Source organism: Chionomys nivalis, chromosome 20 (assembly GCF_950005125.1).
Source record: "Chionomys nivalis chromosome 20, mChiNiv1.1, whole genome shotgun sequence".
NCBI lineage: Eukaryota > Metazoa > Chordata > Mammalia > Rodentia > Cricetidae > Chionomys > Chionomys nivalis.
In genome coordinates this window covers 24,781,077-24,795,084 of record NC_080105.1, presented here as the reverse complement: position 1 = coordinate 24,795,084, position 14,008 = coordinate 24,781,077, and the positions used below count along the sequence as shown (strand labels likewise).

Sequence of the window (14,008 nt, the reverse complement as noted above, 5' to 3'; positions counted from 1 at the left end):
TCACAAAATTATGATGTTGTATAAAATGACATAATAGGAGTTGGCAGGCCAATTAACAAAAAGTTTTTTTTAGTTTTAAATATTACTTTGTTTTAACATTTGATATTGGGGTCAGGGAGATAACTCAAGGAGTAAGAAAGTTGTCTTTACAAGCATGAAGACCTGAATTTGAATGCCCAGCACTTATGTAAAAGTATGCATAGTTAGGAGTGCCTAAAACCTCAGCATTGCAGAGAACAAACAATGGGAAGTCCTGTGAACTAAGAGGCCAGCCAGCCTAGCCTAAACAGAGTTTCTGGTTCACTGGGGAAACCTATCTCAAGATAATAAGGTAGAGAACGGAAGAGATCTCAGCATCTCCCTCTAGCCTGTGCATGGCATGCACCCCACCACACACATACAATTTGATAGTGCAAAGTATGTTTAAAGCAAAACCAAACAAATTAACAGGAATCATGCTGGGATAACCCATATTTTATTATCCTTGAAAAGGTTTAGAGGAAATATGGAAGAAATAAACTACAACACTCAGGAACGGCATCATTTTTAATATAATACAGAGTCAATAATGTCACAAGTAAGCCAACATCTTATTGGAAGCAGAGGTCCAAAAGATAGCATGAAGGGGATAAGAACTTTGATGTTCCTGAAAAGAGTCAGTTTAGGTTACAAGTCATAATAGGTAGAAAATAACTTTGCCTTGCACATTGCCACTGTCATGACATTATTCATAATTGCTGGAAAGCTTGTGTGAAAATGAGCTTTGAATTGACACCAAAACCATAGTTTTCTTTTCATTTACTTCTCAGTTTAAAAAGAAAAACAAAAACATTTTGTTTACATTTGTTTCATGACCACAGAAGTTGCACATGGCAGGCAAAGAGCATGGCACAACTTGTAAGCCTCCATATATTAAATTTCCCTTTTTTAAGCAAGGAGAACCAAACATATGTGTTATGATAGTGGTGTAATTTTTTAAATCCTTAATTTAAATCTATTTTTGTTACCTCCCTGAAGAAATCATTTTAAAAGGAAACTTCCCCAGCTAATTCTCCTAAATCTTGTCTTACGTTCCGATTCCTACACAAAATATTAAAATCTGAAGTCAAATAGGAGTAAGTTTCCAATGCTGTAGGCTTTGTTTCTCACTTGGTGGCTTCTGTGTAACTTATGGACTTCCCTATGACTCGACAGGTATTGATAATGAGTGGAGAAAGACTCAATGCATGCCACGTGAGGTGTGTATAGATGTGGGGAAGGAGTTTGGAGCAGCCACAAACACCTTCTTTAAACCTCCATGTGTGTCCGTCTACAGATGTGGGGGCTGCTGCAACAGCGAGGGGCTGCAATGCATGAACACCAGCACAGGTTACCTCAGCAAGACGGTAGGTATTGCATACCTCAGTTCTCCTTTAGAGCCCTCTAAGTGATCAGGGGAATAGGAGCATATACCTCTGATCCCATTATAGTGACTTACTTCCTGTAGAATGGTTCTTAGGTTTTATTTGGAAAATGAAGTAAATATATTGATCATATTGTGGTTTGGGTGCTACAGTTTCACAAGGGAAGAAATTCATGCATTATAAACTCTGCTCATATATTGAAGTCTCATCAAGAAAACAATATGCATGACAGTAAATCATATGCATATATGCTGCATATAGGACATGTATGGCTACTTACATTGTGTATACATTTATTCATAGCCGCGTTTGTGGTGAACTTTAAGAATATCCGTCATTGGGGACTAGAGGGATAACTCATTTGTTACACTTAATTTGAAAGCACAGTTTCTGAGTTCAGTCTCCACTGTACAGTGATAGGGGTTTATAGTACCTGTGCTAAGGAGGGAGAGATAGGCTCAATAGCAGCCAGGCTAACCAGTAAGTCCCAGGTCTCTGTGATAGACACTGTCTCTAGTAACACAGTAGATGGCTTTGGAGGTATTATACCTGAGGTTAACATCTGGTTGTTATGTGTACACACACTTGCACACACACATACATACATACAACATGTATACAGAGAGAGAGAGAGGGGGAGAGGGAGAGAGAGAGAGAATAACCACTTTCAATTACTGACCAAGCACTTTTAAATGTTTAAAGCCTCTGGCTTTAGAAATGTAGCAAAAATATGCTCTCAAAATACAAAGGAAAATAATCACTTTTAGTGGTACAATCAAAATTTTAAACTGTGATTTGATTTGCATGATGTAAAATTGCATAGAATTGATGTTTTAATTGAATACACGCTTTAGTTGATCAACAACATCAGATATTTTAGGATAATCTCATTGACGGGAGAAAGTAAGACTATTCCCTCAATTCTTACTGGTCTTTCCAGTTAAACACTAATCTTTAAGTCTAACTAAAAGGTATATGTGGAATCACTAGAACAGAGGGGACTAGGTGATCCATAAGAACTGAAGAGAGCCTAGAACATTGATCATACAAAAAGAGTCAGAATATATTATAGAAGGAGATTCTAAAGGGTAAATTACAGGGTAGCCATCAGACCCTGATGAGTATGATAATCTTATTCTAAAAGCAATGGGGCTCAGTTAACGACCTTGAAGTTGGAGAATGACAACATTAGACTTGTGCTTTTTATAAAAGCATGGTGGGTAACCATGGTAACGGGATAGATGCGGAAGAGAGGAAACTAAAGTATGGATGGCAGAAAGGATACCATCGCACTAACAGGGAAGAGCAGCAAAGGCACCTTGATGTGCAATGACAATGGAAACATGGCGATTTAAGAAAGCTGGGAACCAGTTAACATTTGTCTGAAGACTCCTCTTATCCAGTTGCACACTCATGGTCTCCCATCTTCCGTGTTTGCTTTTCACAGTGATTCATTCCAAATCTCTCCTGATTTCCATAATCCATACTTAAAGCTGTGACTCAGCTTCCTCCTAGAAAGTCTGTCAGTATGTCTATGACTGCCTGAGAAGCAACTAAGTCAATCTCATTCTCCCCCATTTCCCTCTGTTTTTGTTGTCACGCTGTTATCAGTTTGGTCAAGCCAAGTATTCTTTTAACGAAAAGTTTAATCAACAGTTCCACTAATAAACTTAACTTCCAATTATCTCCGGAACCCCGATTATGTCTAAACTCTAATGTAGCCCACATTTATCTCTCACTAGGACCATAAAACATGGATCTAATAGCTGCTGTCCCACATCCATGCTTAGTTCCTTCCAACATACTTGCAACATTATGTAGGGACATAAACTCTTTTCAGAAGCCCTGTATTGTTGAGTCCCGACCAGCATCTTTCCAGTGTACTGATTGGCTCGTGTTTGACTATTGGAATACCCAGAAAAGCATGTCTTCTCACCTACAAAGACTGCAAGCTGACTGCTTTTATCGTTCCCTTCATTAAGACGTGATTTGCCAGGCCCGCCGTAATTCCTCACTCTCAGCTCCCGTCTCACTTTGCTTCTGCCCGCAAGAGCTGCTCTTCACTGCTACTCGTAGTCTTCTGACCCGGGTCACGTGGCTGCTCACCTGTCAGTCATTTCAGTGTTGTGCACCCTGTCAGAAACGTCTCCTTATGTGTTCTTCCCCAAGTCTCCATTCATCCCGCGAGGCTCTGCTCGCCCTTAGAGTCACTCACAGAAACTGTTTCCACATTTCCATGACATCGCGCTGTATTATTCCATAACTTTTTTTCTTACCTGCCATTTCCCATCATCACATCCTCTGTCGAATTTGCCATTTGTTTACTTCTTATTTTTTATTCTTTCCCCTTAATTCCAGAAAAACAAAACCTGTGTGTTTATTAACCTAGAGAATACAGTGCAGTCTTTGACGTGTGCTAAACACTTGGCTGAGTAGAATGAATACTTGAGCGAAAAGATGTTACTTCCAGGTCGGAGGCCGAGTTTGCGGTGTGCTGGTTTCAGGAATTTGAAAGCACTAAAAGGTGCAGATAATTAGAATCATGTTGCACCTAGAATTCTATCTAGTGAAGTGACTGGGTCTGTTGCTTTTGATTTTTGAGAAAGCACCATGCTGCTAATTTTTATTTGAAGTGAAGCCTAATGTGCTTTTTAATAGCAACTTTATTTTTCGGAATAGAAAAATAAATACCAATGTAAAATCAGAATCCATTATTTGTCTCAGCCATGACTTCTTATTTTGTAAAAGCATGCTTTCCTTAGACTAAAACAATGAATATGACATAAATTCACATAAATAAGTAGCATCCCATTGTGTTTTACAGGAAGTTGCGACATATACATCCTGTCCAAGTAAGATTTTGTATATGGTCAAGATGATTAGTGTCTGAGACTGGAGAAATAACTCAGAGGTTAAGAGTGCTGATCTTATACATACAGGACCAGAGTTTAATTCCCAACGCCAAGACCTGATGGTTCACAAAGATCTATAACCAGCTTCAAGGAATCCTAATATACTTCTCTAATATACATGCCTCCCCAGACACACACACGTACACATAATTAAAACTAAGCTTGTAAAATAAAAATATTTATGATGTCAGTAAAAGTAGTACAAGTATTACGAAGGAGAACTGCACAGGTTTATGGAAGTGCATTCAGTGAGCCATCCTAAGTAGCTAGAGCATAAAACTCCCAAGGGCAGGATGGAATACTCAGATGTATTTTGCTTTTTAATACAATTTGCTAAATCTTCTACTTAAAAAATTTCTCCTAAAACAATCTTACTAATTTACACATGAGCATGTGTAAAGATTTCTCTTCAATGAAAAGAAATAGGCTTTTACTGCCAAATTTCTTTAACATAAAAGAAAAAAACCACAAATAAACAAAATACCCAAGTTTTTGTTTTGTTTTGTTAAAGTTTCAGACACATATTTGAGCAGTCCTAGTCACCTGTGTGAGTCATATAGATTTTAAGACCACCGGGGCTTCCGGTGTTGTGCTCTGATTGTTGATTTTTTTATAATGGAGAAATAGAAATGTTTGTATAGGTCTCTGTGAAGGGCAGGTTATCAGAATGCACGAGGAAGCCCGTTTCTAGTTGTAAAGTCAAACCACATGGGCTGAGCATTCCAACCTGAAGTAATCAATACCAACTGCTTCAGAGGCTTCCCCGTTAAACACCTAGGAACACACAGATTGGATGCCGTCTTAAACTCCTGCAGAAACATTCTCTAAGTGTATTTTCTTCTTTGAAGTTGTATATTTAGGTGATAAAACAGAAAGCTAAAGCGATTTGTGCCGGAAGTAAAAGTTATTTGGAGATGAAAGTAGAGACAGAAGGAAGGTGGGTGCTTTGAAGCCACATGCTTGGTGTGAGAAGCTCCTGAAGGTTCCCATTTGCCCAAAATGTCATTTTAAAGATGGGAGTACAGGAAGGAAAGTAACTAGGACCATGGATCTCACTGAAAGACCTGACTTTTGCGCTCAAGAAACTGGGCCCTTTTTGTATATGCGATAGTATTAAGCCAGAGCTATCTGCCTGGCCAACAGGAGTTAAAATACTGTATTTCCATCTCAAAAATTCTCAATTTATGTTTAGAATTTTTATAGAAATCATATAAGGTCACGCCTTTAATCCCAGCACTTAGGAGGCAGAGGCAGGCAGATCTCTGTGGGTTCGAGGCCAGCCTGGTCTACTAAAGTTAGTTGCAAGACAAGTAGGACTGTTACACAGAGAAACCCTGTCTCGAAAAACCAAATTAAAAAAAAAGAAGTCATATAAGCATAGGTGTTGACAAAATTATTGCTTTATAGTTTATATTTAAAGAAAAGGTATCATAATTTCTTTGTAGCGCTATATTTCTGCCTTAGTATAAAATTGAACTTTATAATAAAAATGGGCACTATTTTTTGTACTGCAGTTAGAAACATTTTTTTCAGAATGCTGCAGTAGTGTGAAAGATTAATTTATTCAACTCATGTATATTTGTGAATTTGATAACTAGAATATTATTTGTCTTGTACCTTTAACATGTTAGTATTTGTCAAGTACAGTTGTTAGAAAACAGGTTTTATCTTGATGGGGAGAAAGGGCTCTTGGCCAGGAAGAGTTATCAGGAAGTTTTGCAATAATTCTATTTTCCAGAAGAGAGTAATAAAGACATCTCTGAAAAAAATACTACTCGGTCAAATAACGATATTGCTTTGTTAAAAATTTATCACATACTCTGAAACTCCTAAATTGGGGTTTATATGTAACTCAGTGTATGCATTTCATGCATGACAGTATCTTGAGAAGCTCTGTCTTCTCTCTGCTTTTCCTTCCAGAAACATCTATGTTCCACAATCTTTGAATGGCTGTGTGTGCCGCTGAAACACTAAGCTTAACCACTAAGCTCAGCTTTGAACTTTCATCTCTTCCCATTTTTAAGAATTAAATGTTTCGCAATTTTAAGTCTGATTTTCCTATTGCTATTACAGCCTCCAGACACACAGTTTATGTTGAGTGTACTAAAAGTTAGGATTGTTAGAGGAAACGCGAATTACATTTCAGATATGAAGATGGTTGAAAAGTCTCAATTTGTGATTATATTTCTGTTCAAAAATATTCTTGTTGAGATTAGTAATGCACTGTAGCCTAGTTAATTCCCAGTGAAGACGTTCTGCGCTTTTTCTTGGCCAGCCTGTAATGTATGGAGATGGGAAGTGGTGATCTGCAGCAGTTGCTATGCTGGGTAAACACTATTGTTCCAAAGTGTGCTTTACTTGAAGTCCATTCTTGTTGGTGAGAGTTGACCATTACAGATTCTTACTAAAGAATGCCAGTAGATAACATCAGGGAACCTAACGTCAGCAATATTTTCCATTTCTCTTTACTTAGCACGTAATGGCAGAATATAAAATCAGAAGCTTTTCCATTTTCAGACGTTAAGGAAAACCTTCTTAAATCTTTTAAAACCTTTTAAACCTTTTAAAATCTATCCCAAAGCCAAACCAAACATGTAAACATATATAACATCTGTTCATAAAATTATTTTTACCACTTAAATATAAATTTAAATACCACTCAAATATAAATTAATATTATGTATTGTTCGGGAAATACTTTCTTTGTAGCATAAAACTGTTTTATTTATTTATATTAGACTGCAATTCATCACATTTTTGAGTAGATCGTGTTATATTTTAGCACCTACTAAATAGACACACTAGATAGGGACTATTATTTAATTCTGCACACAGTGCCTGAGTTTTTTACTTTGGACTTAAGTGAATAAAAAATGCTACTAGGTACAGATTAAAATGCAAATTAATGTGACACCGGTGTGAGAACAGTAATAAATCATGATAGAGTCCACTTACTGTTTCAAACATCAGTATTTTTATGTAGGTCATGACTCTACTGACAGATGATTGTAGTTAACTGTTCATATTTTACATAGACAGAGAAACTTCACATGGAGTTTACACTGCAGATTCTTGTTTACTAAGAGCATTTGTTAGAAACAATGTGGTACCTTAAAAATTCTCCCGTGGTATCTGTGCTGCCATTCACCCTTAGTGATAATATTGTTAACCATGAGCATCGTGTTGATGACTATCATCTGGGAATTCCATTTAGGATCTTTCCAGTTTAGAGACACTCAATTAATAATTATTGATGATCAGAATAAAGAAAATAGTTTAAACAGAAATAAAGAAAAATAAACATCAGAATCCATTCAACAAAGTTTCACATTAATCTCTTATTATGGTTTTTAAAAAGAGGAGCAGGGAGAAGACAGAATCCAGACTCATCACTACTCATCACTATTCGGAATGGATGCTTAGGATTAAAATCACCATTCCTAAGCTATACTCACACATGGCAATTCCAAGACTCTACCCAATGTCTGGTATTCCTTAAAACCTCAAGCTCTTGGGTGTTGTTTTATACTGGGGATTGCCTAAAGACAAAAGCAACCAACTATTTGAAGAGTGTGCACATTTAATTAGAGAGTGGCACATGCATTTTAAAAATGTGCTTGTAGTGATTACTTGTTTTTTAAAGTATATGCTTTGAAAGCATATCATCTGATTAAGAAAAGAGGCCTATGTATGTAAGTAATATTGAGTTTGTCAATTATAGAAAAAAATCACAAATTAACATGCAAATGAGCAAGTTTACAATAATTTAAAATGTAAGACAGCTTTCCATCGACATACACATACAGGGCAATAGAGAAGGAAATTGGAAACTCGAGAAGCCTCTTGAGTATCCAGCAAAAGTTAGCCTTAGTACACTCACATAATTGGCAATGTTTTTGATGTTGATAGATGGATAAAACTTAAGTATTAAGAATCCTTCTACTTGGCATGTTAGTCAAATCTTTCCTGGGATCCCTAGCCTGTCACTGATATAATCAACCATAGAATGAATAAAGCCCCCTGAAAATCTTGTCTTTGGAATGAAAGTGTCTTATTTCATCCTAATTACCCCTGTAGGTCAGGTGGACTCAATTCAGCTTCCCCATTCCCTGCTTAGCCACAGTGAACTGTGAAAATGTTCATTGTGATTTTGTTTGCCTTGTGTTTGGTTAACTCCCAAAACATCCCTGTAGCCGCTTATTACATCTCCTCAGTTTATGACAGAGTCAACTCTGTAGTGTTAGGATCTTCAGCCTCTTCACCTGCTACCTCATACCTTTACATATTCATTATACATCTCTTCCTACCTTCCAAAGGTTACAGCTGTGTTGATTTTTCTAAAGATATGTTTTCTTAATGCACAGGTCAACAGTCCTCCATCTTACCAGAACATTCTTCAAAGCTCTCGCTACTAAATACAACCCAGACGTGTGAGAGACGTTGATAGTGAATATTGTCTATGTGGTTGAAATAATGGTACCATGATCACTGAGGCTACCCACTGTGGCCTTCTGGTCCCTTTCCCCCTTGGATAACAGGGTGGATGGAGCTTGGAGTGGCAGCAATATCATAGATAGAGATGTTACTGCCAAGGCTTGGGGCAGGGCAATTCAACCCTTTGATGTAGCTATAATCTCCAAAAATATCTTCTCTATCACTGTGGGAGTCTGTGCTGCCTCATCATGTATGCCAATGTCAACGCTTGCAATAGGAAACCTGTAACAACAGATTCCCCAGTGATCTGCCCCCTCTGAGTCCTTTTCCAGGCATACTGTTTTTATCTTCCTGTCCTCCAGTTCTCTTTTCTGCTCCTCTCTTACAGCTTCTGCCCAACAGCTGCCTGCAGAGCTGTTTGTGGTGCTCCTAGTCTCCATTCAGTCCCTACCACTCTGGTTAGGAGCTGTTTGCCCAACACTTAACCAAAGACACCCTTTTCAAGTTTTTCTTTCTTTCTTTGGCTCAGCTTCCATTGCATATCCCTCCTGGCTTTCCCCCTACTTAGTCTTATCTTTTCACAAGATATTTATGTGTTTCTGCCTCCTCTATTAATGTTCCTGTTATTATATTCAACCTCTCTCCATTCCCAATGATCTCACTTCGTATCACAGCAATGCCATGATTTATTTCATAACTTTGATACTGAAAACTCTCCTACAGCTCTAGACACAAAAATTTATCTGCTTATTATAATCATTATTGCACCTTTATTGATAACTTATAGACCTTGCTATCATTTGTATCATTTTAAAATGTAAACTACATTAAAATATGCAGTTAAAATCATATATAACTATAAAAATATTAAGAACTGAAGCACAATTCAGTGTCAGATCATATGCAAGTGCCCAGATTCTGTCCCCAGTATCACATAAATTAAAGAAATAATGTATAAATATATTTAAATTCCTATTTTGATGCACAACCTATACATCTTCTATGCTGATTACTGTTATTGTAGGCTTCGTGCAAGTTCTAAAAAAAACAGAAAAGTGGTTGCTTATGGAAACCTACAAAATTCTTTCTTAAAACAGCTATCTATAGATCAAATGAGAAGTTTCATCCCAGCAACATAAGCAATTGCATGCTCAGAGAACAACTGCTCAAAATCATAATTCTGGCCATGTTGCAATCATACATTATCTATGAAAAATACATAGAATTCTGGAAAAAACATAGCCTTGAGAATTTATGCAAATAATAGCATCTCTATAGAAAATTATATACATAATCATGTTCATGCACACTGTGTTACATAATTTTCATAGCAATCTTGTAAAGTAATACATCAGTCAATGTCTTTAGTTAACTGATTATTAAAAACAAAATATATTTCTTGGAAAAGCTTAACTACTTTTCTAAACGCATGTAGTTTATGAATACAGAAACTAAGAAAAATATCCTTTCTGGGTATAATCTTATATCCATACTCATGCACATGTTATGTCTTTTTATAGAAAATAGCTGAATTGTTGAATGTATATGTACCCTTCAAGTAAAGAAAATACACATCATATACTTCAGATCATCCATTTGCTTTAATTTAGGTTTATTTTGATAGCTACATTAAAAACGGAAATTAGTATTGATAGTATACTAAATATTTAAATATGTATGCATTGTGTAATCAGGTTAAAAGCCTATGTGCTCAAATATTTATAAGTTATATCTGCAAAAATACTGGATACTTCTTGCTTTTTGAGATATGCAACACGCAATGACTGTAAGTGGTCCCCTTGCTGTGAAATAGTACCCCAGAGCATCTTACTGAAGCCTTGTCCTATCATTCCTCCCCAGGTTCTGAAAAACATCCTTTCTATTCTTAATTTCAGTGATACTGGTTACTTGATTTTCCACGTACATATGGGCCTGGCTTCTATCACTTTACACAATCTTCATTCAGGTTCAGCCATGATGCCATAAATAACTTTATTTCTTTCTTGAATATTCAGTGAAAATGTCTTCCTAATGTGTGACCCAAGCTGTCAAATGTATTTTAACCATGGTTAGTAATTGTTATGTTATGTGATGGCGTGAAATTACAACCAGGGAATGGAGAAAGTTCCACAGCTCTGAGGTATTTCTCCCTTTGGAGCACTTCTCAGACTGCTAAAGCAATACAGAGTAACACAGCGTCCAACTGTCATTGTTTTATTATAAGTAGATCTTACAGCTAATGGGTAGGCTTTTGCTTCTACCATTCTTTCTAGTAATAAGCTGGCTTATGAACCTTAGAATCAAAATCCACTTAGTTTATGTGTTACACCCGCCCCCATTCCTTTTTGAGATCTATAGTTCCTAAATGCAGAAAACACCTTAGTTACACCTCATCTTCAGACACTGGCCCAACAACACATAACATGCCCTACTTTATTTTCAGCTCCATTTTTATAAGGTCTGTCAAGATTGCAATAACACAGTTTTGTTTGTCAAAATAATGGATTGCTTGTTTTTATTTTAAGTGTAAATTCTTGAGATCTGAGATGTGTAAAACTTTCAAGAAGAAATTTCTTTTGGAATGGAAATGAGTTTTATAACTGTAATTTATGTCTGTGGATGTGGTTGCCATAAAATAGGACTTAACTAAGCATTTCTAGGCTGTGTGGCCAGTAGCTTTGCTCGTAAGTCAGGAAGATATTCACTACAGATAATTTGTGTTGCATTTTAAATTCCTAGGCTTTTAAGACCTTGATACTGAGTGATCTTGGACTCTGAAACGATTCTTTTTCCTTGAACATACGGGTCTGTCACTCCTCTGTTCTATATGTCTATAGAACATCTATATATCTATAGAATAATATCTATATATTGATAGTTGGTCATCATATTTTTAATATTCTCTATAGCAAGTGATTTGATGTCAGCGTCTGAAATACTTATTTTTCTGATGGAAGACAGTATTTAGGAGCAAACTTTTTTTTACTTTGTTATCATTTTAAAAGCTTTAAGGAGGCTCTGCCTATATTACATAGTTCCAAGTCATAACAAGCTGATTTCATGCACTCTTGTGGACTCCATCATTTACCATAGAAGTCCTTAGTAGCATCTATATAATATTTTTTTTCTTTTTTGTCCCTTTGTAGTTGTTTGAAATTACAGTGCCTCTCTCTCAAGGCCCCAAACCAGTCACAATCAGTTTTGCCAATCATACTTCCTGCCGATGCATGTCTAAACTGGACGTTTACAGACAAGTTCATTCAATTATTAGACGTTCTCTGCCAGCAACACTATCGCAGTGAGTATGAATTAAGTCTGTTTTTCTACACCTTCTCCTAAGTTAAAATTACCTTCAAAGAAACCCAAGTTTATTTAAGGAAGTTTTATAAAGCCTGTTCTATTACTCATCAAATACAAAACATAAAACATTAACCAATAAAAGTAGATTTATACTGAACTACCCCTTGTATGGACAGGGTAGTTCACAACATAAGAAGACTGTCTATAGAATGGTGCATATCCCACCACCATTCACACAACTAATGAAGTAGCCACACTGATTTAATGTCTGTGAAGTTGAGTATTCACTTGGAAATTATTCTAAAGCTTCAAAATGTAAGCCTTAATGATTTAAGTTTAAAACAATTATTAACCACTCATATTATAATGATATACTAAAATGTAAGTTGAAATATACTTCATATTTCTTGTTTCAGCCAAGATTGACTATTGAAATCTTACTAATTATTTGGATTTTCTTCTCATATTACTTGAAATACTATCCAAACTATCATTTAACATTCAAGTTGTTTTCTTGTCTTTTAGTATAGCAAAGAGTATCATTTGATTAAAGGGATAGGCAGAGTATTGATTTGGACACTGAATAACTTATATTGGAATACTTTTTATGTCATTTAGATCCTAGGAACTATAGTCTCTCAAACAGAGATACAGTTCAGTGTTCTCTATCATTCCTAGTGTATGTAGTAGGTACAACAAGTGAATAATATGATATTCTAGCACTTACTACAACACCACTGGTAAACACATGAGATGGACTACAGAATATTAAGAAATACTCTCACCATCAGGGCCTCAACAGAAAATGCACAGCATTAAGAGTGGTTTTCCCAAAGGTTCTCTTCATCCTGCTCTACTTAATTTGGCAAATAAGTGGCTCTCTTTGGGACACTTTAGGGGAACTCAGTGATAGCCTGATATTAGTACAAATCTGCCAACCTTTGCTTGGAAAAAATCTTGCAGATATCGCTGAAGAAAACCATAGTAATATAAGGAAAGCCACCCATCTGTTAACTGACAGGGCCCATCTCTCATCTCATTCATGCAGGCCCTGGAGTGCTGTTTATTTCTTGACCCTATTCTCATAGGCAAAGCATCTGTTCTGAGAACTTGAGGTATCATCTCTTTGTTCATGGTTCCCAAACTTTTATTTGAAGATCTTATCGTGTATTTGTTTTCTAATAATTTTCTACACTTATCTTATTTCCATATAATTATGTTAGCTCTGTCTTAAACCCAAAGAATAGTTCAATCCCTTCTATTTCTCTTTATTTCATATCACAAAATCCTCATATTCTTTGGAAATTTAGAAGTTGCAGTTATCACTAATTTCTTCTTTTATCCCACACAACTCTGATTCATTATCTTGGAGAAGAGGAGATCCATCTCCAACCGCCATTTAATTGTCATCACTTCCATTCATCCACTCTAGGCTGTGCAGACGTTGGATTTAGCACATCAGCAACAAACCGGTCTCTTAATATCAACTCTTTCCCTCATTCCTGTATGCTATTGTAAATAAGCTTCAAAAGACATCATTTGATTTATCCAAGCAAGAATAATGCTTATTTATTGCTTAAGGAATTGTGCACAAGTTTCTCACCATTCTTTCTCTTTGTTATCTTTCTTGTCATTATTCTCCACATCTATGTTTTACAAAGTTTGGTTCCCTGATCACAAGGTCTTTTCCTATTCTGTATCTTGTTTCTATTATGACTTTAACTTGAAGTAAGTTCTCTTTCTTTTCTTCCTTTCGAAGGCCACATCCATTTCCTAGAGCTCATATGAAAGCCTTTCCCCTGCATTTGTCTCATCAAAATACAACAATCAGCATTGCTTCTGTGTTAATTTGATAGCATCTTTGCTTTGTGCTTTTAACATATGGCTTTAGAGATGTAATTGTGTTATTACATGTACATGTAGTTTGCTTATTTCATAGCTACTATATTCTGTTAAATT

The 14,008-nt window shown here is 36.1% G+C and overlaps 1 protein-coding gene across 1 annotated transcript in view; it reads left to right on the top strand.

Annotated features, from left to right (window-relative positions):
• Vegfc (vascular endothelial growth factor C) overlaps positions 1-14,008 on the top strand; it is a 100,931-nt gene that overhangs the window by 73,827 nt on the left and 13,096 nt on the right. The window contains exons 3-4 of the mRNA XM_057752673.1: positions 1,195-1,385; positions 11,896-12,047. Of these exons, the coding sequence (XP_057608656.1) occupies positions 1,195-1,385; positions 11,896-12,047 (343 nt within the window). The remainder of the gene's footprint in view (positions 1-1,194; positions 1,386-11,895; positions 12,048-14,008) is intronic.